Below are 26,325 nucleotides of genomic sequence, written 5' to 3' on the forward strand. Positions count from 1 at the left end.
ATCTGAGTATCTGAGGCTTTGATATCCTGGGGCATGCTGGAACCAATCCCCTGTGGATACAGAGCTAACACTGCAGTTCTAGTCATGCAGAAATACATGGCTAGTCAACTCTGGGCAGTGCATTCAAATCACATACGGAGCCTTCAAAAAGCAGCATGCCATAGGTCCTCCCCCAGAAATTTTGATTCTGTAGGTTGAGTGCGGACTGGAAGTCTGCGATGCTCAACAGCCACATAGGTGATTCCGATGCACTCAAGCTTGGTAACTATTACTATTAATTTAACGCAATGCCCACGAGGTGGCACTCATGCTCCCCGAATTGAAAGTCAGACACCTGAATTTGTAAAAGTACATTGTGCTCTGTAATTGCATGTGCCTGCCTTTAAAAGTGCCCCTTTTAGCTACTTTCATTATTTAAAAATAACAGTTGGGAGTTTTAAAAAGTGTGTTTTACTCACTGAGCCACAATACGGTCCAGACGATGGAGAATTAGCATCCGGTCCATCGTAGAGCAGGAGATAGTTCTGGACACATTCTCCGGGATCGTCAATGCTGATAAAGTAAAAGCTGACGGTGACAGGTCTCCCAGCAGGAGCGACGATGGCCCATTCGCAGTGAGTGTTGTTCGGGTAAGTGCCCGGATAGCCAGGGCTGGTGACCAAGCCGCTGTCTCCATAAAGAGTCCCGCCACAGCCTGCGAGGAAACAGGTGCTCCGAGTTTGATTCAACCGAGTGTGGATAGAAACCATCACTGTGCTTTAGTGCACTTAAGGCTATGAGACAGTTATTTTCTTGAGATGTTGAGACCCTCTGGAAGAAAAGTGGAGGCAGAAACCCCTTTCCTGTTCCTTCTTTGGGCTACATCCCTCCCACTCCCCCATCACCTACCCCTCCCATTCCTCCCCCCACCCCACCCCCACCCCCACCATATATTCCTCTCCCTGCCTATCACGCCTTAGGAACGACTTCCTCCAGGTCTGTTCTTTGAAAACAGTGGGCTGAGAACACAATGGGAAAACAAGAACGTGAGAAAGTAACTGTAGGAGAGGGTAGGGTTGACCTCCGGTGCTTGTGATGGTGTGGCGCTCTCCATAGACAGTGAGATGATGATGTGGGTCAAGTAAAACTAAAAGAGAAATTCTCGGGAAGAACCAAAGAAAGAGGTGTGTTATTTTAGGTTTTGGCAGCAATTACTTTATTATAAAAGTGCTTTACCAGGCTTATAACTGACCGTTTCAAGTTTGATATGCTTAAAAAGCCAAAGCTCTTTAAGTATCTGTTAATTTGTTCAATGTGTTAATTTGCACAGGAAAGCCATGGTTATGCAGACCAGGTAGCCATGGGCATCCAGATACCCTGCACACAGGCAGAAACTGCGTAGGGTAATTAAAAACCACTGAGCTGGGTTTCTGACCACTGGAGGCTTAGTCGTGCCTCAGCCACAGTCTAGCTGTACGTTTTAAGCAACTCATCAGTTTAGTGTTTTATTTCCTTATCTGTAAAATTAGGGCATAGAGATCATTTTTACTTTTTTGCAGGTACCAAGAAATCGTTATCTACAAGCCTTGATAGAATCCTTTTCTAGTCCTCAGTACATTTAAAATGAGTCCTTTTTATCATTCTTATTTTGAAAGTTTTTACATATTTTGTGGGACATTTCATAAAGTATTCCTTCTCTCTTCAATTAAAAGCATCGACGTGACAGATTTCCTTCACTTACTGGTAAACAGCCAAACAAAAATGCGGGCACGTGCTTACTGCCCTGTAAAAGCCATTATTAACCTCCAGGACTGCCAAGAGATGAGAGGGTCTCCAAGGAACACAGCTGCTTATACATACGCAAGTATGTGTTTGTAACTTGACTTTTTGGTAAACTTTTGTTTTAATTCTCAGAGAACTACCAAAAGTTAAAAATATGACAAAATCAGAATTTATAAAAGAATTTAAAAACCTTAATACCTTATCTACCTATGTAGATGTAAATATATGTAAATATATATTCTTTAATATATAGAAATAAAGAATAAAAGTAGAATTTTAAAAATCTCTATACTTTCAGTATTAAAAAAACTATTTTTAACTATTTTTATTCAAGTACACAGATTGGTGAAAAGGTCACTCTGTCTTTTTGTATTAGACGCCATATGTTTTTCTCAGTTGCATTACTCTCTCTTATAAAGTGCCAGTGTCTTACCAGAGGGTGACGAGGTCCAGATGATTTCATATCCACGACCGGAAGTTGCGCCATCACTCTTAAATCGCAGGTATAGTTCACGACTTTGGGAGAAAATGGGATTTGGCAACAGAGTCCCACAGTACGTGCCCAGCAACGGCGAAGTGCTCTCGCTTCCATTTCTTACCTTTAAAAACGAATCATCGATGATTACACTTAGACCTACTGTACCTTCTTCTCTGATTAATCATTGCTCTACATTTAGACATGAGACAGAATGACAACTTGTGGGGGGAAAACTTTGTCTTTTTATGTACTTAATGAAGGGTTAATACACACAGAAGTCACCTTCACTTGCAAAGGAGAGAAACCCATTTGTAGACCAAAAACCATTTACAGTTGGATTCAGAAATATCTCTTAATCTCCAGTCATGAAAACATGAAAGCATATTTCTATAACCAGCTAGTTGATTAGTGTATAACAAACTAGTTGTATCTGTTCTTGGGAAGACATGTTGAAGAATGTAGTTAAAGTGAATTTTAAAAAGGTAGGTTGGGGGAGAAAAATAAGTGCTTTGTTTCTTGTCAACTCTGCTATACTTTTTTTTTAAAACAAATTTATTTATTTTATTATTTATTTATTTATTTATTTTTGGCTGTGTTGGGTCTTCGTTGTTGTGCACAGGCTTTCTCTAGCTGCGGCGAGTGGGGGCTACTCTTTGTCACGGTGCGCGGGCTTCTCATTGTGGTGCTTCTCTTGTTGTGAAGCACAGGCTCTAGGTGCGCAGGCTTCAGTAGTTGTGGCGTGCGGGCTCGGTAGTTGTGGCTTGAGGGCTTAGCTGCTCCTCAGCATGTGGGATCTTCCCCAACCAGGGCTTGAACCTGTGTCCCCTGCATTGGCAGGTGGATTCTTACCCACTGCGCCAGCAGGGAAGCCCCACTCTGTTGTACTTCATTCATCATATTGCACTTATGTTTTTAATTCCCACTTGAAAATTGCTCGGCTATAAAGGGACTATGAAAAAACAACATACAAAGTATGATAAAGTTCAAAACAAAAGGAATTTCTATATGGGAAAAGGACATAATTCAAACAATCTATAAAATTTCTGACTCCTAGATGTATTTTAATTTTAAAAACACACTGTGAAGTGGAATGATTTTTTTTTTAAATTCACTGCATGGAGTAGACACACATGAGAACAGGACACATGTTGATGTGTGAGTGGAGGTAACCACACCGAATTCAACCATGTTTTGTCCCAAAGTCTGGTTCCTGCTACAGATTCACAACCAGCCCCAGTCAGAGGAGGACTCCTGAGGGGTATTAAAGACACGTGATCCAGGCAGCGTAGGGTTGGAACCAGCTCCGCATGGATGGATGCTGGCTTTATGTTAATACATGTGTTTAACACCTTGGAAGTGCCTCCATTCCCCTTACGATGCCAGAGTTTAATGAGCAGTTAGTTGCTAGTGCGGTTAGGTGCTAGCTGTCTTGAGTCACAGAGTGCCTTGGTGGGTCATGTGGATCTGGAGAGAGTCCCCTTTATTTTTTGGGATGTATCACGTGGCTTGTGGGATCTCAGTTCCCCTGGTACTTGGGCCCCAGCAGTGGAAGCGTGGAGGCCTAACCACTGGACCGCCAGGCAAGTTCCTGGAGAGATTGCTTTTAGGTCTATGGAGCAGCCAGTGGGACAGAACGATGCCTCTCTGGTGTTTTTTGGGTTATTCTGCGAAGTGTTTAAACAAGTGGCCTCGCCACGGATGGAGCAGCCAGTTCCCATATGGCAGATGGGCTGCCGCGTTCAAGAAGCCCACCCGCCCCGCTACAGGCTTGGCTTTGGGTCCCTTCCCTCTGGTCCTCTTTAGAACGCTGATGCTCTGAGAGGAGGAGCGAGACACTAATTCCCACAGAGCGTGCTCATGACTCATCCCTTTCATCTCTCTGCACGGGAGGAATGGGACAAGGAGAGCAGAGGGCCTCTCTGGGACTTTAGATGACCCTGAAAGGAGTGGAGGCAAATGCAGATTCCAAATGGGGTCTAGAGCTTGGCCTTCACATGGTACTAATACAGTCAGAGGCCTCAGGAGGAAATTTCCGTTCCCATCACCGTTAACATGAATGGGTACCCAGGCTGCGATAAACCACGCCAGAATCTTCCTGCCGAAAACCAGACGCAGCTGTGTTTTACGGGCCTGAGCTGCAGTTTCCTGTCTTTCCTTATTGGACAGGAAGTTTCAGACCCATTTCTATGCTATAAGGAAGTGGGGGCAGTGGTCACCCCCAGTGCTGCAGAGTCAGCCCTTGCGCCCCGGCGTCCAGAAGCAGACAGCAGAGTTAACTCCAGTCACTAAGGGTCCACTCAGGCTTGACATGAACCACGAGTAGCTGCGCTGTGACTCTGAACTGCCGGGGTGATTGCCCCGGTTTCTGTATCCCACTCCTCCTCTCCGTCTGCTTCACACTCTACGTAACTGTTCACCTCCATGGCGGGTGCGTGTGTAGGTCTGTTTCATAACCTGGTTGAGGCAAACACTACTGTCTATCCCTCGTTTCCCTCCCGCTACATCCACATCCTCCCAGGCTCCTACCACGGCTGATGTTCCCCATGAAGAGGCGTGAGCTTCCTCTGAGTACAGGCTGAGAACAGTCGTTAACAAAGGACTTCGATGAATTCTACAGGGGGAGACTTCCATGATAACAAAACTCCATAACAGGTGTAGAGGAGCAAACAAGCTTTTCAGAAACTTTACCGAAGATCCCCATGTATGAGGGGGAGTCAAAAATTATCTGCACCCTGGCTGTAGAATTTATAGAGGTTTTAATATTACCGAAGGGAGGATAACTTTTGACTTAGCCCCGTACATGAAACAAAGCTGACTTAGGGAGTCTCGGGTTAAGGTTTAGAGGTGAATTCAGTTCACGGAGGAATTCAGGATCTTCGTACTTACAAGCCTTATGTTGCACCTCAGTTTATTTCCTAAGAATGAATACATTTCCAACAGAGTCTGTAAAGGACACTGGAGTGAGCTCTAGGGTCTTCATGGCAAAATACAGACCCTGAGTTCCAGACACAGGAGGGTTCCCTCTTGGTGTGTTTGGAGGGAAAGAGTGGAGGGTGGGTGGCGGGGAGGACAGGCAAACAGCAAAGGTGCTTCTTCATCCAGGTGAGGAGGAAGGAGCAGAGCATGCCTACTGCCTCTGCCGAACGTGTGGTCAAGGAAGCACTCTCCTTAGAGGATACTGCAGGTGCTCCAAACTTACTGCGGCCATCAGGGAAATCAGGCAAACGATTTAGCATCATTTAGTTTCCATTTTATCTCTATACCATGCACACTTCTTAAGGTCAGAGCCATGGTCCGTCTTCCAAAATGAGCGCTTTGAACTTGGACCTCCCTCACTTTCGGTCTCAACTCACACATTAGCTCCGTCAAGACACCTGCTCTGCCCCCAGACCCATTAGCTGCCCCTACCCGTCTGGCTCTGGTAGTCCACAGGAGTGGACAGCTTCCTGTCTGTCTCTCCACGGACGGTGAGCCTCCGGGGGACCCTGAATCTGTCTTGTTCCCTCCTCGGTTTCTGGTGTCTGGACCGAGGAGATGCTTGGTAAATATTTAGGGAATGAAAGAGTAATGAATAATTTAATGAAATGAGGAAGGAGTGTGATTAGCCATAGCAGAGACAAAGGTGAAAAATCTTAAGGGATCCATCACCTTTTAAAAAATTCACTTACAAGGTATTCAAATGTACGTTACCTCCAAGAAATCACGTGTGCAGTCACTTGAGTCCTCGATGCCAAATGAGTGAAAGAAGAGGGAGATGGTGTGGTTGTGTGGGGCTGTGAGAACTATAGTGCAATCCACGTTACTGCGATAGTCGCCCGGCCAGCCAGGGCTCCTCAGGCTGCCAAATGCCTTCTTATATTCTCGGCTGCAATCTTAGAGGAAAGACAGTATTCATAATTAACGTAGGCATCCCGGCGTTTAGTGCTCCTTCAACTTGACAGGAATCATTCAAAAAGACTGTTAAATGGGAACACACTTCAGAAAAAAGCTAATCTAGCCCCTCTGTTTGCCTTTGAGGTTACTGAGATCCCAAGACATGAAGTGAACAGCACATACTGAGCAGATGCAGTGCGGTGTCTTAACATAAAAACACCCCCGTGTGAAATATGAAGTATGAAGACGCTCCTGTGAAGACAAACATTCTAGCATCCTCTGCACTCTTCTGATGACATGGAGGTGGAGTTGGCTGTCACGTAGACTCTTTGGGCATAAAGGTTCTACCTCCGAGACAGTTTTGCAGGAGAGTTTTTCTTCAAATCCTTTGATGAATTGTTTGAATAGAACTGTCAAATTACAGTTCTTGACCATTTTTGGTAAAAATACCCAGAGCGTTTTTATTTGTTTGTTTTAATCAAAGGCAGCTTTGGTTTTAATCAAGCTCGAAGTGAACACTATATAAAGTGTTCTCTGGAAATACACTTCTCAGTGACAGTAATCAAGTAACTCTTTCAAGGCTCCTTGGTTTTTCCAAAGTAATCTAAGATACAGGGATTCCTCTCTGTGGTTAAATGAATAATTAATTCAATAACTGGTATATTTTTAAATTAACGACAGGAACTTTGAAGACTATGCTGCCATTCTCAACATTTTAATTAATATTTTATTCGCTTTACCGCTTCAGAAGTCAACTTTAGTAATTTGCTAAATTGGGTCTGGCTTCTAGTAAAGAGTCTTACCTCATGTGGGTGTGCTTTATGTCAACAAACCTTAATTATTACTCACAGGAGTCAATTCTAGCAGTAATTATAATGACGGCAGTTTTTCTGAATAAAAGACGATCTCTCAGAGCTCACCTGCAATCTGATAGGTAAAACCCACTCTAGAGTTTATGTTAAAAACTTCCGACTTGAAAGTGATGACTACAGTGCTCATGGAAGAATAAAACGTGGGTACAGCTGAAGCGTTTCTGCCACAGAACCGAATTCCTGGGTTCCCATTGCTCTGAAATGAAACGGAAGCCAAAGGCCGGTAGATTTGTATTGAAAGAGAATAGGCTGCAGCAGGAATTAAACTGCATATAAAAATATGGCTTAAATAGTTAGCCATGGAGACCAGTTACAGAGTGTAAAGCAGTCTGCAACTAAGACTTCACCTTGGCCTTGGAATCGACAGATGTCTCGCATTCTTCGAGGGGTGGGTAGGAGGTGGGAAGGCCAAGTTTCTGCTGAAACCACGGGGCAGACACCTGGCTACTGAAAACCAGACCTTCCCCTCACTCCGCTTCCTGTCCAAGGCCTGTGGCGTCCCTCAGAACGCGTCCAGGCTGCCGGAGGAGCTCACCACAGTTCTCCTGGGGCTTCTCCTCATCCAGATCTCCGCAAGACTAACCAGCACCGCTCCCGGCCCTCCCTCACTGCCCCGCAGCAAACGTGGAGTGTGTGAGTCGCTCCTTAAACCTGAGAGAGACAGTCCAGGTGTTCCCAGGTGCCCCCACTAGGCCTCATCCTCGGTTCCAGATGCCTCACCCTACACGTGTTCCCAGAATAATCCCATCACTCTCATTACTTCAGCTACCTACTCACAGGAGGGGGACGCCCAAATCTACAGGCATTCTGTCAACATCACACGTTCAAGGTCAACAGTCTCCTCCACATCTGACCCGTAGGCAATGTAGACGTCTCAATTTTTTTTAAAACCGAAACAGCTTTTCTCTATGTTTTTAGCCATGAATATAGTCCCACTAGACTGGTACCAAGTGGCTTCTTAACTGATCCCTTCAATTCATTCTACACATAGATCCCACTAACTACAGAAGTTTTTCTCCATGGAGTGCTGCTGCCAGAACACCAGACGCTCATGAGAAACTCAGGTTAATGGGCGCATGCAGGGGAATCAGTCTCTGGAGGGGTGGGGCCCAGGGGCAGGCACGTTTACCAAGACACCCAGATGTTTCTTGGGCATATGACCTACAGACCAAGTTCAGGTTTCTTAATGCCTATAAAGAGAGGGTTTTATAAATGGCTGAAAACCACATTAGGCTGGCAGTAACTTCGAGAACGTGTTTAGTCATGCCCTCATTACTTCAAGTGTTTTGCAAATGCTGGTGAAAAGGTCATAAATGTGACTGTCATTCATCCTGTGATTGTTACCTCTGGTGAGTCCTGAAACTCTAAGGAGTCCTGGTCGCAGTCTTGGGAGTGCAGCTCGAGTGCCCACACAGTAATCACGACCTGCTGATGTAGAGGAGCTTCGATGACCCAAGTACAGACGGAAAAGGGGATGCCTGGGCCTGATGAATTGGGTGACGAAACACTCTGTTGGATCCAAGTTGCATTATACGTTCCGCCACAAGGCACTGAGATGGTAAAAAAGAAACAACTTATAAGACGTTTTACTTGTAACTCATCACACAAACGATATTTTACTTGTAACTCATCACACAAATGATATTTAAAATTTTGCTTTCTTTACTCTTCTAGCTCAAAGGAGCTATGATTACATCATTCTATGAAGGATTTACAGTATATATTTTTGATGAAGAATTGTACCAAATTTGTACCACGGATTAAACACAGAGTAATTAACATGATGCTTAGTAATTGACACTGAGCTTAGATAGAAATTAACATTGAGCTTGGTAATTAACATTGAGTTTACATATAAGCATGCCATTATTTTTAGTGCATAAATATACCTGTGTTTCATACTATGTAAAAATGTCTCAATTTTACTCACTGTCCACGATGGTATATGTAGCGTTAAATCCTTCCCTTTCTAAACTTGAGTCACTGACAAATTGAACCGTAAGGAAGTTTCCAGAAGAGATAAAGGGAGCAGGTACGGTGGAACCACAGAATGTTCCAGCCAGATTGGCGTTTTCACTATCCCCATCATATACCTGAAAAGAAAAACAGCTCATTGGTTAACCATGATTCACAAAGAAGTGGTATATTTTACACTAAAATGGACATGACGTTACAACAGGTCATGAATAAGAATCTTACACTGATCTTTTCTTTTTTAATTTATTTTAAAAATTTATTTATTTGTTTATCTATTTATTTATTTTAGGCAAAGCCCTGTGGCATGCAGGATCCTACTTCCCAATCAGGGATAGAACCTGTGCCCCCTGCATTGGGAGTACAGAGTCTTAACCACTCGACCACCAGGGGAGTCCCACACCGATGTTCTTAAAGCTAGTTTTAATTTAGGAATAGAATTGCTATTGAATCAATTATGCTATAATGATTTTCGGTAAAAATCTGGTATGATGCCTAAAAAGTTTTTTCTCATTGGGAAAGTAACATTTGATTTAAAAAATAATGTGTCATCAGAGCCAGCAACCCCATCGCTACCTTCACCTCCACCCTCACTACCGCACTGGTCCAGTCGGGATCTCTTGTCTAATTCTCACTGTAGCTTCTGATTCGGCTCTTGACCCTCTACAGTCCGTCTTCAACACATCAGCCAGAGGATACACTTTAAATGTAGGTCAGGGACTTCCCTGGTGGTCCAGTGGTTAAGAATCCGCCTTCCAATGCAAGGGGACACAGGTTTGATCCCTGGGCGGGGAACTAAGGTCCCACATGCCGTGGGGCAACTAAGCCCTCACGCCACAACGAAGAGCCCTCATGCTGCAAAGGAAGATCCCACGTGCCGCAACTAAGACCCGACACAGCCATAAATAAATAAATATTTTGTTTTAAATGTAAGTCAGACCAGGTCACTGCTCTGCTAAGAACCCTCCTAACTCCTTCCCATCCACTCAAAGCCATTACAATGGTCTTTCTCCACACGGTTTCATTCTCCTCTGTTCCTTTAGGTCTTTACTCAGATATCACTGACTCACTCCCGTAAAACCTTCCCTGAACACCCTATTTAACATGCAAACTCCCCCGACATTCCCTTTCTCCTTCCCTGCTTCACTTTTTCTCCAGAGCATGTATCACCTTCTACAACCTATGTGTGTGTGTGTGTGTGTGTGTGTATATATATATAAAATTTAATGTATTATCTTCCCCTCTGAAGAGAATGCAAGTTCCATTAAAGTATAGGTTGCTGTCTGTTCTGTTCCCTGCTATGTCTCCCAGTTTTCAGAAGAGTGTCTGGCACACAAAAGGTACTCAATAAATATCTAAGGAATGAGAAAGTGCCTTGATTCCTCTCTCCCACTATCTACCCTCCCAAGCTGTTCTCCCTGAGTCATCGTTATGTCGGTAAAGGGCTGACGCCTTAGACCTCAGCCACCCCGATTCCTCCCTACCTCCTCCCGACCCCACATCTACTGTGCTCCACCGTCAATATCTATCCCAAGGGCTCCACCTCCGCTGCTCCCACCGTGGTCCTTTCACCTGTACTGTTGTGACATTTCCTAACAGCACTGGTTCCACAGCGCATTCTCCACTGAGCTGCCAGAACATTTGCAAGCTTAGAGCAGGTCGTGCTCCTGTTTGGCCTGCGATGTCCCCACAGATCCCCACTGCATCCAGAGTAAAATCCACCCTCTTGACTGTGGTCTGCAAGCCCCTCTCTGGTCTGGGCTGGGGCACTCTTGGCCCTTGGCCCCCACCCCAGGCTTCCTGAAACTCCTCTTTTCCCCAACAAGTCTCTTTGAGCTGCTCTTCCTGCTGGACCTCAGCCCTTCGACAGCGCACTCCTCATCACGGGTCTCAGCTCAAGACGTCACCTCCTCCAAGAGACCGTATCTAGTGGGCACTGCCCCAATATCTTCCTGTTCTTTTTTCTTCCTGTAATTAAAACGCATCTTATTTGTTGCTTATTTTCTTCTTCCAGTCCCTCACCCATCAAGCATGTGAACCCTGCAGGCGGGGGTTGGGGTGGGGGAGTTTGATTATTCACTGTGTGTCTCTGGCACCCAGGACAATTTCCAGGCACAGGAGCCCTCAGCAAATGCCCGCTGAATAGAGGGTGCTTGGATTTCTCTCAGACACATTGCTAGAAAACAAAGTGTTCTCCACCTGAGTAATCTCGGTTGCGCTGCTAAAACTAGTATCTGTGTGTCGATCCAAACATTGAATTTATTTTATTTTATTTTATAAGATCATGCATATTAAAGATGCTTTTTTAAATTTTTGATTTTTTATAAATTTATTTATTTATTTTTGGCTGTGTTGGGTCTTCATTGCTGTGCACTGGCTTTCTCTAGTTGTGGTGAGGGGGAGCTACTCTTTGTTGCCATGTGCAGGCTTCTCATTGCGGTGGCCTCTCTTGTTTCAGAGCATGGGCTCTAAGTGTGTGGGCTTTAGTAGCTGTGGCTCACGGGCTCTAGAGCACAGGCTCAATAGTTGTGGTGCATGGGTTTAGATGCTCTGCAGCATGTGGGATCTTTCCAGACCCAGGATCGAACTCATGTCCCCTGCATTGGCAGGCGGATTCTTAACCACTGTGCCACCAGGGAAGTTCCCAAACATTGAATTTATAACAGAACTATGGTGTGTTATAAACCTCAGCATAGCCATGACCACTGCAGTTTTCTTCCTTCCTTCTTTCCTCCCTCCCTCCCTCTCTCCCTTTCTCTCTCTCCCTTCCTTCCTTCCTTTCTTTCTTTCTTTTGTTCCCATAAGGCTTGTAGGATCTTAGTTCCCTGACCAGGGACTGAACCTGGGCCCTTGGCAGTGAAAGCTTGGAGTCCTAACCAAGAGACCACCGGGGAATTCCCTGACATTATTTTTAAACGCTGGGAATGTATAAAATAAAACAGAATTGGTTAAAGTCATGTCGAGATAAATACAAAAAATAAATTTACCACTAGATGGCACTGTTTCTCCTGCTTAAACAATTTTAGTAAAATTTTAAAGCCTAAAGAAACTGGAGACTTGAGTGATCTAATCCCCTCATTTTATAGAAGAGCTGATTTGCCACGTTTTAGATAGTGTCCTTTTTCTGGTAAACAAGTTAAAATTTTATTATAAACATTGCTGCCTCTATAATCACGTTCTTATCAGTGAGTATTTTAGTCTATGTACCATGTGTCCGGCCTCCAAGCTAGGCCCTGTGTATACAAGGACGCATAAAGCACTTTCCACACCTGCAAGACACTAATGTGACTCACAGATTAATGAGAGGGAGAGACTCATAAGTTAAATATGTGTGTGTGTGTGTATGTGTGTGTGAATTACAGGTGCTACAGGAGAAGAATTCAATGTATCGGGGAACCCAGATGATGGAGTCGGGAGAGACCTCACATGGACATCTGAACTGGTGTTAAAAGTAAGTAGAGGCCGCTTCAGACCTAGAAGAAAGGAAGGGCACCCCGGCCAGATGGACAAGGTATGGAAGGACACAGAAATAAAAAAGGCCTGGGCTTGTCTCCACACCTCCCTACCCTGAGACCGTCTGGGGGATCAGGTGAGAGAATAGAGGTGGGACTGGGAAAGTTCACTGGGACAAGACTGACATTTCCTACGCTTCATGCGAAGGACTTTGTATCTTCTCCTATGTGCGTTGTAAGATCTGATTTGGGTTTTAAATAGATAACTGGTCAATGAGATGGAAGGAAATTTCACACGTGCCCGGCTTCGAGCTGGCGTTTGCATGAGTTCACTTACTGCTACAATAAGATTTCTCCTGATTGAGCTGAAATAGGACGACTGAGAGAGGCTTCTGGACTCTGTGTGGCCGAGTCCAGGGTTTTCTCCCCGGCTCTCCCATTCCTGACGGTGCTAAGTCTCCACACTGAGCTTGCGCAGGGAGGCTCTACACAGGGTTGCAGGAGGTGCAGCATGCGAGGCTGCGGACAGGAAATCCTGCGCGGACGAGGATGTAAATGGTGCCCTTGGGACCCGCACCACCACCAGCAGCTGCGTGGTGCATTCCGGGAGCACATGTCACTGCACAACCGCTGTAGACCTGGAGCTGGAATTACGTTCTAAGTCTTGTGGATGCAGATAAGTGCTGAGAGGAATTTTGTGTTTTCTCGGCTTTTAAACCTCTGTAGCAGTGGCGCATGTTAGAATCTATTTAAGACCCTGAAGGAATTGCATGAATAATCGAGTGGAAGACAGCCTCTGACTATGGCTTCTGCCAGATCCGGCCCTTCGCTCACCATTGATTGTAGCAGCCAAAGAAAGTAGGGAAGGACATTTGGAGATTTTAATTTCTATGAACTTTCAATGCATGAAGGCAATAGGCTTGGATATTGGGCTTTAATTCTTTTTCAATTTAACTTCATAATTTTAGATATTAGTTTCCTCAGGACTTTATCTTTTGACAACTCCCCGGGAATACGATAATGGGAGGATTTTGATGTTCTTATTTGAAGCACCTCTACATCGCATCTCAGAGTATCTTCATGAATTCTTTGATCTTATTGCGGGACCTCTGACAGGGTCCGCTGGACAACAGGCCTGGGCATAATTTGGGATGGGAATGAGAGTTGAGAGTGATTGTTTACGTTTGGGGTTGAATTCTGATCCTTTGCAGAACCTTTTGGGGAAAATGTGATATTGGCCCCAGTGATCTCAGGAAGATCCACAAAGGAGCAATGATGAGAATCAGCTCTAAATGCAGGAATTTTTATACAACAATAAAAAATAGTATTATTATATAAAATCATTAATATGATTATTATGTAATCTCAGTGCTCTTTTCCAGTGCTTAGGACAATGTCTGGAATATAGTAGGTGCTCAACTTAACACTTATTGAATGAATGAGTGAATCAATGAATAGTGGTACTACCTTATAAGGGTGACCTGACACCCCCCCCCCAAAGCTGGACAGCCCCGCTTCCCCGTGGCTGACCACAGACCGAATGGTTAAGTCCAGTGGGCTAAGATAGAGGTTTTGCACGCGAACAGTACCATCTCCTAGGGAGTATTTTGCAAAGCGTGGTGTTCTGGGCTCATCAGGATAGTTTGAGGCTATAACTGGTGTTTAGTGTTTAGAAGCCACACTGCAGAATCCCACCAAAATTCACAGGACAGGTCTGCAAAGTGAAGATTTATTCTAGGTCCCACATACCTATGAATGTCCTGCCAGACACGCGTGCCATAAAACTGTTTAAAATTACTTGGTCCCAGGGACTTCCCTGGTGGCACAGTGGTTAAGAATCCACCTGCCAATGCAGGGGACATGGGTTCCATCTCTGGTCCAGGAAGATCCCACAAGCCACAGAGCAACTAAGCCCGTGCACCACAACTACTGAGCCTGCACTCTAGAGCCTGCAAGCCACAAATACTGAGCCTGCAAGCCACAACGACTGAGGCCCGTGCGCCTAGAGCCCGTGCTCCGCAACAGGAGAAGCTGCCACAAGGAGGAGACCGCGCACTGCAACCAATGGTAGCCCCTACACGCCGCAACTAGAGAAAGCCCCCGTGTGCACGCAGCAACAAAGACCCAACACAGCCAAAAATTAATAATAATTTTTTGAAAAATTACTTGATCCCGGAACCTAAGCCCATTTTGTATATAAACACAAAAATATTTTGCATAGTTTTAATATGCACCAAATGTCCAAGAGGGCAATTATTTTATAAGTTGAGGGAAGCCTGTAGTTTGTTTTGTTTAGAACTATTTGATTTGAGTTTTTCCACCATTTTGGAAATTCTTATTACGGATGGGTGCTGCTATTGGGATTTAAGTTGCAAACAGAGCCTACCCATGTCGGTTTAAGTTTATACTCATGCATTTGCCATGATTCCACATATAAGAAGAATCTGATTACTCTATCAAGTGACAGCACAGCTGTGTCAGAGCACTTACATATTGAGATGCACACTATTTTATAGGCTTTCCTTTATTTCTCCTTTTCATTGCATTTAGCATCATTATAAATTGAAATTATGTATCTGGCTAGGCTATGGCATAGATGACCTTTCAGTTCAGAGAGTAAAAGAATCATTAGAAAGTACTGGCTACTCCGAGGGGCACTGACTGCGCTGAGAAGCTGGGCACTGTTAGGAAGGAGCCGCCTCCTTTCTGCCAGGTCTGTGACTCCTGCTAGAAGGATGTCGGTTTGGGTCACAGTCCTGAGCCCTCTCTGCTGCTTCACACACTGCGCTCGACAGAGGAATGACTAAACTCATGGGTAAGATGGTGTCCAGGAGCTGGAGCTGGGCATACACCACGCAGCCCACCGCCCCTCCTTAGCCCCTTCTCTTTGGTGGCCACCTCCCATAGGAAGCATGCTGCTGTGCTGTTCCTCCGAAAGCCAGCTCAGCCGTCCCATCCAGCAAGCCTTTCTGAACCCCAGCGTCACACCTCTCACACCCTCTTTTGCTCTGCTTGTCTGTGTTGTCCGTGTTTATTGGCTTTGTCGTGTTGTCAGTCTCATCCCCTTACAGCTCCGTGAGGAAGCTTATCTCACAATGCCCGGCACATAATCATGTCACGTGACTCTTCATGGAATGGATGTGATGTCAATTTCAACAGCAACCGCTCAGTGAAATACATGATTCTCTATTTACTGGAATTATCCTGTTGTTGTTGTTGTTGTTTGCTTTGTTTTTTGCTTTTTGGATTTTTTTTTTTGGATGCGCTGCAAGGATTGCAGGATCTTAGTGCCCCAACCAGGGATTGAACCCAGGCCCTCCGTAGTGAGAGCGTGGAGTCCTAACCACTGGAACACCAGGAAATTCCCTTACTGCAGTTATTTTAATAACTTTCCAAGTCAATCCTTTCAAAAACAATAATGATATGATTACAAATGAATAATGGACTTGGCATGTTTTCACTTGTATATCTACCTACGGAATTAAATTAACTTTTCTAAAAAGTAATTTGATTATAATCTCTAAGAAGCAGTCTAAAATGAGTCAAATGTCTTATTTATCATAGAGAATCTCTTTAATAAAGGTACCTCCAGGCCTCACATTCCAAGAACTGTTCTGTAATCTGCCAGTTTAGTATCAGCTGGAAAAGTTGCCAGTTGAGGGAAACTGCTTTCCCAAAAAGGAAAACAAAAGTAGATCTGAACAGAATTTCTTTTTTAAAAAAGGACATTTCATACTGAAGCTCGAGGATAACTCCTTGTTTTCAATATTGCTGTGTCTGTCCTCAGTAGCTTGAGGACATTTAGAAAGTTAATAGTTCTTTTATTCTTCTTTTATTTTTTAGCCACCACACGTGGCTTGTGGGATTTTAGTTTGATCCCCAACCAGGTATCAAACCTAGGCCCTCAGGCAATGAGAGAGCAGAGTCCTAACCACTGGACCACCAGGGAACTCCCAATAGTTCTTTTAATGATATTATCAAATCACACATAGAAGGATCTTGAGAATAAATCCAATCAGCCCTCCTCCTGGCAGGACCACATTCTAAACATCCCACATGAATTTACATTTATAATAATGTATATCTAACTTAATTATTCATAATATTTTTTAAAAAGGAGATTCTATAGCCTTCATGCCCATCTCGAGTTCCCAAAGGGGGATAAAAAGAAAGAAATTTATTTACAAATTATATGTCAGGCACAGCGCTGAATACTCAAGCATACATTATCTTCATCCTCAAAACAGGTACGATTATGTGATTTTTTGTTTGTTTTCCAATAGATGAAGTGATGAGGAATCAGGGAGGCAGGGAAATTCGTCAGGTGGCAAAGTTGGGTTTGAGTCCACATTACCTGCCTCGGAAGCACGTTACCCTTGTGTAAAATCAGGGTAGCGCTCAAACCGCCTTGAACCTCAGCTCACTGCTGCTCTTGCCACTTTGGTCTCATTTCAGACAAGAACTCAACCTGAGCTGGCATTTCTTCTTATCGGCAGTCTTTCATGAACTCCCTCTGATTGGGCTTCTGTGCCAAGACTTTACGTACATGGCTGTCAACCAACCTAATGAATTTTTTCTTTATCTTAACCTTTCTTGGCCTCTAATTTATAATTTAATAGTACAGACCATCCATCCTTGTAAAAGACTTTCTCCCTTGACTTCAGTGATAACTGCATTATTCCTGGTTTGTCCATTTTTGCCATGACTCATCTGTTTCTCATCTTGTGTCCTTTGTCCTCTCCAGCTGCCTCACACTGTACCTTTCCTAGAGTTGAGCAGGAGCCTGGCTTTCTAGCGCCATGCGGTTTCTCGCAAAGAAAGCATCTATCTCCTGATTTAAGAAATGCTCTTTAGGGGAATTCCCTGGTGGTCGAGTGGTCAGGACTCGGTGCTCTCACTGCCAAGGCCCCAGGTTCAATCCCTGGTCAGGGAACTAAAATTCCACAAGCCATGGGGTGGGCAAAAAAAAAAAAAAAAAAAAAGAAGGAAAGAAATGCTCCCTTGCTGCCTCCTCTCTGTTTGTGCTGCTGTCTTCTTGCTAGAGCTCTGTCGCATTCTCTGCTCCCAGGAAATTTCACGTCTACGCCGCCATCACCCACACTGAACCAATATTTACAAAACCCCGGCCTCCTCCTAATGCTACTAACATTCTTTTGGTCTTCTGGGCTTGGCACTTTTCACAGCAAAAATGTAAGACAGTCTATAGTTAAGGGCTCAAATGTATATTTTGTCTATGACTTTTCCTTCCCTTTCTCTTAAAACCAATTTCTGTAAAATTTAAGGTAATTTTGAACTTAAAAAATTCTCTCACACCAAGCTTGTCATCTGCACTGTCTCTGCACCCTTCTTACCTAAAGACAACTTCTTCTAGGGTCCTGACTCCAGACTCTCCCCCTGACCATCCACCCAGAATGTTGATTCCAGAGTCATCTTTCTTATATACTGCTCTCATCTTATCACTTGTTGGAAAACCTGCAATCACTCCTTATTTCCAACTGCTTAAAATCTAAATGCATTTTCAAGATCCTTTGTAATCTGGATATTTCTCCACTTAGGCAGTCTTTTTTTTTTTTTAATAAATTTATTTATTGGCTGTGTTGGGTCTTCATTGCTGCACGCAGGCTCTCTCCAGTTACGGAGAGCGGGGGCTACTCTTCATTGCAGTGCATGGGCTTCTCATTACGGTGGCTTCTCTTGTTGTGGAGCATGGGCTCTAGGCCCTCGGGCTTTAGCGGTTGTGCCACAAGGGCTCAATAGTTGTGGCTCACGGGCTCTAGAGCACAGGTTCAGTAGTTGTGGTGCACGGGCTTAGCTGCTCCGTGGTATGTGGGATCCTCCCAGACCAGGGCTCAAACCCGTATCCCCTGCATTGGCAGGGGTGGATTCCCAACCACTACACCACCAGGGAAGTCCCTACACGGTCTTATTTCTTGTTCTGCTTTAACAATATTCTGCCCTGATAATGCCAGCCTCGTCACTCTTTCCACCTCACTGCCTGTTTGTATGTTCACCCTGCACAGAATGCCCTCCCTCCTGACTGGAATAAGCATCCCCACATCCTATGACGTCTTTCTTGTTCACACCAGGTCATCATGAACCATCCTTCCTTTTAAACCTGCATGTGGCTTCAAGCCTATGTCCAGTACACTTGAATATCAACTCTCCTGAATTGTGTGGTGTTGATATGCATGTGTCATCCCTCAATTCTGCAATCAATATAAGTTTCTCGTGAGCAGAAATACTGCCTTACTTGTCTTTATCCCCCCAGGAGTGCAGTAGTCGATACTGACTGATGCTACCTAGCACTTTTAATCTGAATGCATATAGCCTGAGAGATACAATGATTTCATATTGAAGAATCATTTAAAAATGGAAAAGTTTCTTGATTTACTTCTAATGGGACTTCAGAACGAAGATATTTTTCATATCTAAAAGTAATATATTGGAAGGGAGGCTCAAGAGGGAGGGGATATGGGGATATATGTATACATGTGGCTCTTTCACTTTGTTGTACAGAAGAAACTGACACAATAGTGTAAAGCAATTATACTCCAATAAAGATAAAAAAATAAAAGTAATATAGGTAAATATATAAATATATAACCCTAAAAACAGATAAAGTAAGGAGTGTCTATTTGCATATAGACATTGTCATTTATTTTGGACTTCGCCGAAGATCCTTTGAGTATCTCTTTACACACAACCCATCTTCTCATAGATCATCTTTTGACAAGGCTTGGAGGAACAGTGAATCTTAAAGCTAATGTTAAAAGCTGCACAAAATTTTTGAGTCATTCATATTAAAGATTACTTTGATGTGAAGGTAGAGCATCTGCACTATTACATCATCGAAGAACAGGTCATTTTAAAAATGAGTAGCCTCACGACTTTCAGGATTTCCTGTGTGGTATAAACTGGAACACACCATGAAAAAGTCTGCATTAGAAGACTGTTAAGAAACATGACAGCCTTACCTTGACAGAATCGTAAACGCATCTTTGCAAACTAGTTGCTGCCTCCAGAGCAAATGTGTTGAAGGTGAGTTTAATCAGCTTGTTCACAGGGGCCGTGATGAACCACACACAGTTTAAATTCTTGTCGTAGCGTCCATTCGAATCAGAATTAGGAGAGGCAAAGGTATGATCTGAACCTGTCAGATACCCACCGCATCCTTGCTGAGGCCCTGTGTTAAAAAAAAGACACATCATGATGCAGAGCAAAGAGAATGGATCTGAAATTGTACATGGCCGGTTTTAAAAATCATAGGGCTTCTTTTTTCTGTCACACTTTGATGAACATTATCAGATTGTTCACTGGGCTTCACTGCGCTTATGCAAGCGTGGCTGACCCCCGCCTTAGCATCTTTGTTATTTATTTCCTCTTCCATCACATCTCGTTGCCTAGAAAAGTGGGTAAACAGATATGGTTCTACATGCATTTTTAGAACTTTTGATGTGATTTATTGGAGCTTTTTCTACCCTAGAAAAATCCAATTTTATACAAAATATTTTGCATAACAAAACTGATGGAAACTGTGAACACCTTTACCTTTATGTTCTGCTTTTATGAACACTATCAGACTGAAAACTGAATTTAAGAAGAATTTACCTGACATGCCAAGAAAATTGGCTCTCAGTAGATCTTTTACTTAAATAGTCTGGTAGAAAGAGGCTGAGAGGCATATAACGCTCCACTCTATATTGAACTGTACTCTATATTTGAATTTTTTCTTTTCCAAAAATAAGGGGAAACTGAAGAAGAGGAACTTTATTGGAGAAAAATATCTACTTTGAAATGAAAACTCTGAAATTCAGAATAAACATACAAAAGAGAGATTAAAGAATACTCTCAATGCTCAACTATGAAAAAAATATGGCACAAACTCCTCAGAGCATAGGCTTTAGTTTCTTCCACTCCACAGCCTGAGGTGATGCCTTGGAAAAAAAGAAACACTTAACTGACAATTTCGAAAGAAATACAGGAGGATGAATTAAGCTCACAACAGCCCTAGGAGGAACAGAGATGAAATAGGCGTTCAGAGCAGTATTCATAACGCTTGCATTCTACACAAATACTCTTCATTCCAAGTTCCACAGTTAAACTCACTGACTCTGGCCTTCCATTTACTTGTCTCAGTCCATTTACTTTGTCTGTTAAAAGTGAAAGGGTTGCTTTCAACATTAGGGGGCGCTATGACCCAGGACTTGGCTCTTGGCAGGCAAGGCAAACAATGGCTGCCAACCTCCACCTCCCATGCAAAGGATATCTAATGCACACAGCGTTTTCCAATATAGGTGCCTTATTTGGTAGGTCAGGCTACCCTGCCATAGCTTCTAAGTCAAGTAAAACTACAGATCACTTGCACAGGCAGGTGATTCCTGGAGTTGAAATGCTTCTGAAGGCCCAGTATCCATAGACAGCATCCAGGGCAAAATTATTCTGTCCAATACTATTCAACCAGAGGAATGCTAATCACTCTGCTCCTATGAAACAGGCCTGCAAAGTGAAGAAAGAATTGGAGTTTGCACAGTTTTTACTCTGGCGTGGACTGATTTTTACCGAAGGCAACCATTTAAATTTCTTGATGCCTAGCAGGGAAGAACAATTACTAAGGGTATTAGTGAATTAAGAAATTTATTTATCTATTAAATATTGTTTGACTAGTTAAGTAAATATACTTTGTATTTTTTTAATTAATTTTGATTAGAGTATAGCTGACTTAACAATGTTGTGTTAGTTTCAGGTATACAGCAAAATGAATCAGTTATACATACACATATATTCACTCTTTTTTAGATTCTATTCCCATATACGTTATTACAAAGTATTGAGTAGAGTTGCCTGTGCTCTACAGTAGGCTCCTATTTATTTTTATATTTAGTACTGAGATGGGAAAAGTTGAATGGTAGTCCAATAGCAGTGATGTCATAAATCAATAATAATGATACAATTTAGAAAATGATAGGTATCATAAAAGAGGCAGGAAAAGTCTTGTGAGTTTTGCAAGAAGGGGAGATGATTACTTCAGGCTAAGAGGATCTAGAATGTTCAAGGAGGAGGTGACATCTGATCTGCATCTTAAAGGATTAGTAGGACAAGACCATGTAGAAATGGGGTTGGTATTGGCAAGTCCAGGCTGGAAGACCTCGTAACCAAAGGTTAAATGGACAAGAATTTACATTTATAGAATCTGACCTGTAGACTTTCTTCTACAGATCATAGGGATCCACTTGCAAGGTTTTTGATCAGAAGAGCTGTAGGGTCAGAATGAAAGCACTTTCTCATCAAGTCTGACCTAGAAATACATCTGGTGGTAGCATTCACACGTAGGGGAGGGACTGGAGGAGGTGAAACCAGGCACAAAGACATCGCCGTGGTCCAGGCTGGGAGGAAGCAAGGGGCAGTGCAGAGCTGGAGGTCTGTATGCAGAAAAACTGGACTGCCGGGCTCTATTCTATTAATACACAGCTCCAAAAACTAAACTCTATTTTAAAAAATTCAAGCTACACATTTTATCACCACTTGCTTGTTAATTGTTACTAATAAGTTAATAAGGGCAGAATGACAATTATACTGGGCACTGCAAGTGCCATACACACCTATTATACAAGACTCTTATTGCTGCTACTATTGCCACGAATGTCCTAAGACAGAGACACCCTCCCTTCGGGGAATCCCAGAGCAAGGATCCGCAGCTCGCTGGTGTGCGCTGGCATAGACTAAGAGACTGCGGCTTCCTCACTCTTCAGTCTCTCTCTTTGTGTAGTGCCCTAGAATGGACAGAGTGTATTTTCCTGTCCACCTGATGTTAGGTTTATCCATATGACTTGCTTGAGACAATGAAATATTAGTGGTCATGAAGCAGGAAGAAGCCTTAAATGTGTTTGTCTTTTCTGGGGTTGAACTTTTGTGCTCCTGTGATCCATCAAGAGCTCACGCCCTGGTACCTGCATGGAGAGCAGACCTGACCCCAGCATCTACTGCAGAACCAAGCACAGTCAACCTGCGTCCTGGAACAGGAAGGCAAAATGGCCTGCTGACCCATAAGTGATAAAAGTAATATTCCAGGTATAAGCCACTGCATTTTGGATGGTTTGTTATACAGCATTATTGCGGCAACAGCTGACAAATACAAAAATGGCTTTTTTGAGTTAAACTGCAAGAGAGCACATTGACTAATTCATAAAATACACACACAGAATAAAGAAAATGGAGAACGAAAATTATCGTCAGATAATCCCAGCCAAAATAGTCAAATAATTGAAGTAAATATAACATATGAGTGAATTATACAATTCATATTCTATATGAATATTATATGAGTAAATATAATATATGAATAGTCAAATAATTGAAGCAAATACAACATCGCATGAGTAAACATCTTTTGGTATTTGTGTGATGCAGGAAACAGTTATACTTTTCCTGATTCTTCCATTTTAATATTTAAACACAATGGGGACTTCCCTGATGGTCCAGTGGTAAAGAATCTGCCTTCCAATGCAAGGGATGTGGGTTTGATCCCTGGTCAGGGAACTAAGATCCTACACGCCACGGGGCGAAGCCCGTGGACCACAACTAATGAACTCACACGCCACAATGAAAGATCCCGCATGCTGCAATTAAGACTCGATGCAGTCCCCCCTCCCCAAAAAAATTTAAATATAGCGTAACTTGCTTTTGCCCCTCCTAAGGCAAAATGGAAATGTAAGCATATGTCTTTGAGGAAATATAAAGATGAATATTAACAAAAGAAAGGTTCTTTACCAAAAAGTGCTACTGCCGTGTACTATTTCTATATTCCAACAAGAGCAGGATGTATGAGAAGAACAAGGTACTGTATTGGTATTTTAAACTTCCTTTTTTTTTGAGCAGTATATGACCTTCACGTTGACGTGTTCTTTAGCATCACAAATCCATCACCTTCCCTGTTACTACATGTCTTCCTACCATCCAGCCAACTCGCATTCATCAGCACCTTCCTCATCAGTCAAGTTGTGTCAGAAGCACTCTGAAAGACACTTCCTGTGCTGGAGAACAAATGTCACTCTCATCTTCTAACCAGAGAAGAATCACTTCCTACAAAAGAGCTATGACTTTAGATCAAGTAAATGTTTGGCTAAAGAAATATTGGAAACATAAACCCATAGGAAGCAGTAAGATCTGGGTCGAGATCTACTTAATTAAAAATCAGTAACTGAATCCTAAATTATTTCCCTCCAATTACAAAACTTCAGAGTGAAGTTCAAGCCCCAAAAAATCTGATAGTAAGAAATAGCTTTATTATCTAAGAGAAAACATCTTGAAGACTTCAGTGGAGTCAGATACATTTCTAAATAATTGTCTGGAGAACTGACATTTCTGCAGCTGATATTACAGGGGGCTGACATTTTACTGAGGTCTTCTGGATAGGATCTCTGTCCAACCTCTGGACAACCACTACTCGCTACTCGGACAGATGGTGGCTGGCTAGCTGTACTTTCAGATAACGATCGGCCTGACTTCATGCATTTTCCTGTTCCCCAGAGAGCCAGCTAGGGCTCCAGGCTGTAAGTGAAGGAAGCAGCACTGAAGCATAGGAAACAAAACAGAAATGCATTCAAAGCTGGTGCCTTAGGGAAATGGGAACTCCATAATCCTTTCTTTGAGTAAATCTTGCTGCGATTTTTCAAAGCTGCAATATACAACTGCCCTAAAGCAGTGAATTCATTTAAAAAGTTCAACGAAGTTTCAGATGAACATCTTGTTTTTTTTTGCTAAAAGTAAATTGGAGTTATTATTCTACTCCCTAAACTTAAACATGCACTACCTTTTAAGTATCATATTTATGTCTGCAAGAAAAAAAATTCTTAATCGTTTTTGTAAACTATTATGTTTTTTGTTTGTATGTTCTCAGTAATTTCACTCAATTTGCTTCACTTTAGACATCCTAATTTGAGACACAGTCTAATTTAACTTAGAATGTGTACTAAGTCTGGTATTATTTGGGAAGCATAAAACTGAAATACTAAAAGAAAGGTAATTTCAGCAGTTAATCAGCAGCTATAGCCACAAATAAAAGAGCAAGGCAGTGTATAAAGGACTTAGGGTAAGGAAAATTATATCATTACCTTTAATTTATTTTGCATTATTTTGGTATTACTGAAAACACTTTATGCATATATTAGTAGTCTCAAGGCATTTCATGAAAATCATTCTCACCAACATCAAAATTTTAAAAATGACTTACCAAGCAGTATATAATGGTATAATCATGTGAACTGACACAGGAAGAGGATTTGACAAGATTCAACACACATCATGAGATAAACTCTCAGCAAACTAGGAAAAGAAGGCAATTTTCTCAACTTGATAAAGAGCATCTACAAAAAACCTATAGCTAGTGTGACATTTAGTGGTGAAAAACTAAATGCTTTTCTCCTAAGATCAGGAACAAGGCAAGGATATCTTTCTCTCACCACTCTTATTCAACAAAGTCTTAGAAATTCTTGCTATTGTAATAGACAAGAAAAAAAATACAGACTGGAGAGGAAGGAATGAAATTGCCACTATCTGCACATGCAGAAAATCCCAAGGAATTTACATAAAAATTTCTAGAATTAACAAGTGATCTCAGCAAGAATTTAAGATATAAGAACAATACACAGAAATCACATCACGCGTCTATAAACTAACAATGAACATGTGGAAACTGAAGTTAAAATACAATTGCTCTAAAGAAAATAAAATACTTAGGTATATGCTTACTGAAATGTGTACAGGATTTGTGTGCTGAAAATTACAAAGTGATGAAAGAAATTAAAGACCCAAATAAACGGTGACACATATGTATTCACGGATTGGAAGACTCAACCTAGTAAAGATGTCAATTATTCCCAAATTGATGCCTAGTTTTAATTGTAATTCCTATCAAAATCCCAGCAAGATTTTTCTGTTAACATAAAAAAAAGCTTATTTTAAAACTATGGTATGTCAAGATAATAGAATATTATTCAGGGCTAGAAAATGAACTAACAAGGCATGAAAAGACATGGAAGCAATTTAGTGCATACTGCTAAGAAAGAAGCCAATGTGGAACGGCTACATGCTGTAGGATTCCAACTAGACGACATTTGGAACAGTCAAAACTAATGAGACAGTAAAAGGATGAGTGGTTGCCAGGGGTTGGGGGCGTAGGAGGGAGGGATGAACAGCCAGAGCACAGAGGATTTTTCGGGCAGTGAAGATACTCTGTAAGATGCCATGATGATGGATACATGTCATTATACATTTGTCCAAACTCACTGAATGAACACCAGGAGTGAACTGCAATGCAAACTATGGATGTTGGGTGATAACGATGTGTCACTGCACATCATCAGTTGTAACAAATGTTGCACTCTGGTAGGGGATGTGGATGAAGGGGGAAGCTGTGCATGCGCAGGGGCAGAGGGCATATGGGAAATCTCTGTACCTTCCCCTCAATTTTGCTATAAATCTAAAACTGCTATAAAAAAAATCTTAAAAACCAACCAAAACAAAACAAACAACTTATTTTAAAATTTACATAGAAAGACACAGGCTCCTGAATAGCTAAAACAATCTTGATAAAGAAGGACAAATTGGAAAGGATCAGTCTGCCTATTACTATACAACTATAGGAATCCAGATAGTATGATGTTGGTGGAGAGTTAGACCAACGGATCAATGGAAGAGAAGAGAGTACCCAGAAATAGGTCCACACAAATATGTCTGAGTGATTATTTACAAAGATGCAAAAGCAATTCGATGGAGGAAGGAGAGTCTTTTCTGCAAATGGTGATGGTGAAATTGGACATCCAGAGGCAAAAATTTAACCCCAACCTAAACCTCAGATCTTAAGGAAAACTTAGTTCAAAATGGATCATAAACATAAATGAAAAATGTAAAACCATAA

At 42.4% G+C, this 26,325-nt stretch overlaps 1 protein-coding gene across 1 annotated transcript in view; it reads right to left on the reverse strand.

Annotated features, from left to right (window-relative positions):
• CUBN (cubilin) overlaps nt 1-26,325 on the reverse strand; it is a 275,207-nt gene that overhangs the window by 3,615 nt on the left and 245,267 nt on the right. Inside the window, exons 60-66 of the mRNA XM_057731754.1 lie at nt 19,385-19,593; nt 8,915-9,077; nt 8,329-8,534; nt 7,033-7,180; nt 5,930-6,111; nt 2,195-2,360; nt 459-694 (exon numbers count right to left, since the gene is read on the reverse strand). Coding sequence (XP_057587737.1) covers nt 459-694; nt 2,195-2,360; nt 5,930-6,111; nt 7,033-7,180; nt 8,329-8,534; nt 8,915-9,077; nt 19,385-19,593 — 1,310 coding nt within the window. The remainder of the gene's footprint in view (nt 1-458; nt 695-2,194; nt 2,361-5,929; nt 6,112-7,032; nt 7,181-8,328; nt 8,535-8,914; nt 9,078-19,384; nt 19,594-26,325) is intronic.

Source organism: Hippopotamus amphibius, chromosome 4, assembly GCF_030028045.1.
Source record: "Hippopotamus amphibius kiboko isolate mHipAmp2 chromosome 4, mHipAmp2.hap2, whole genome shotgun sequence".
NCBI classification, from domain to species: domain Eukaryota; kingdom Metazoa; phylum Chordata; class Mammalia; order Artiodactyla; family Hippopotamidae; genus Hippopotamus; species Hippopotamus amphibius.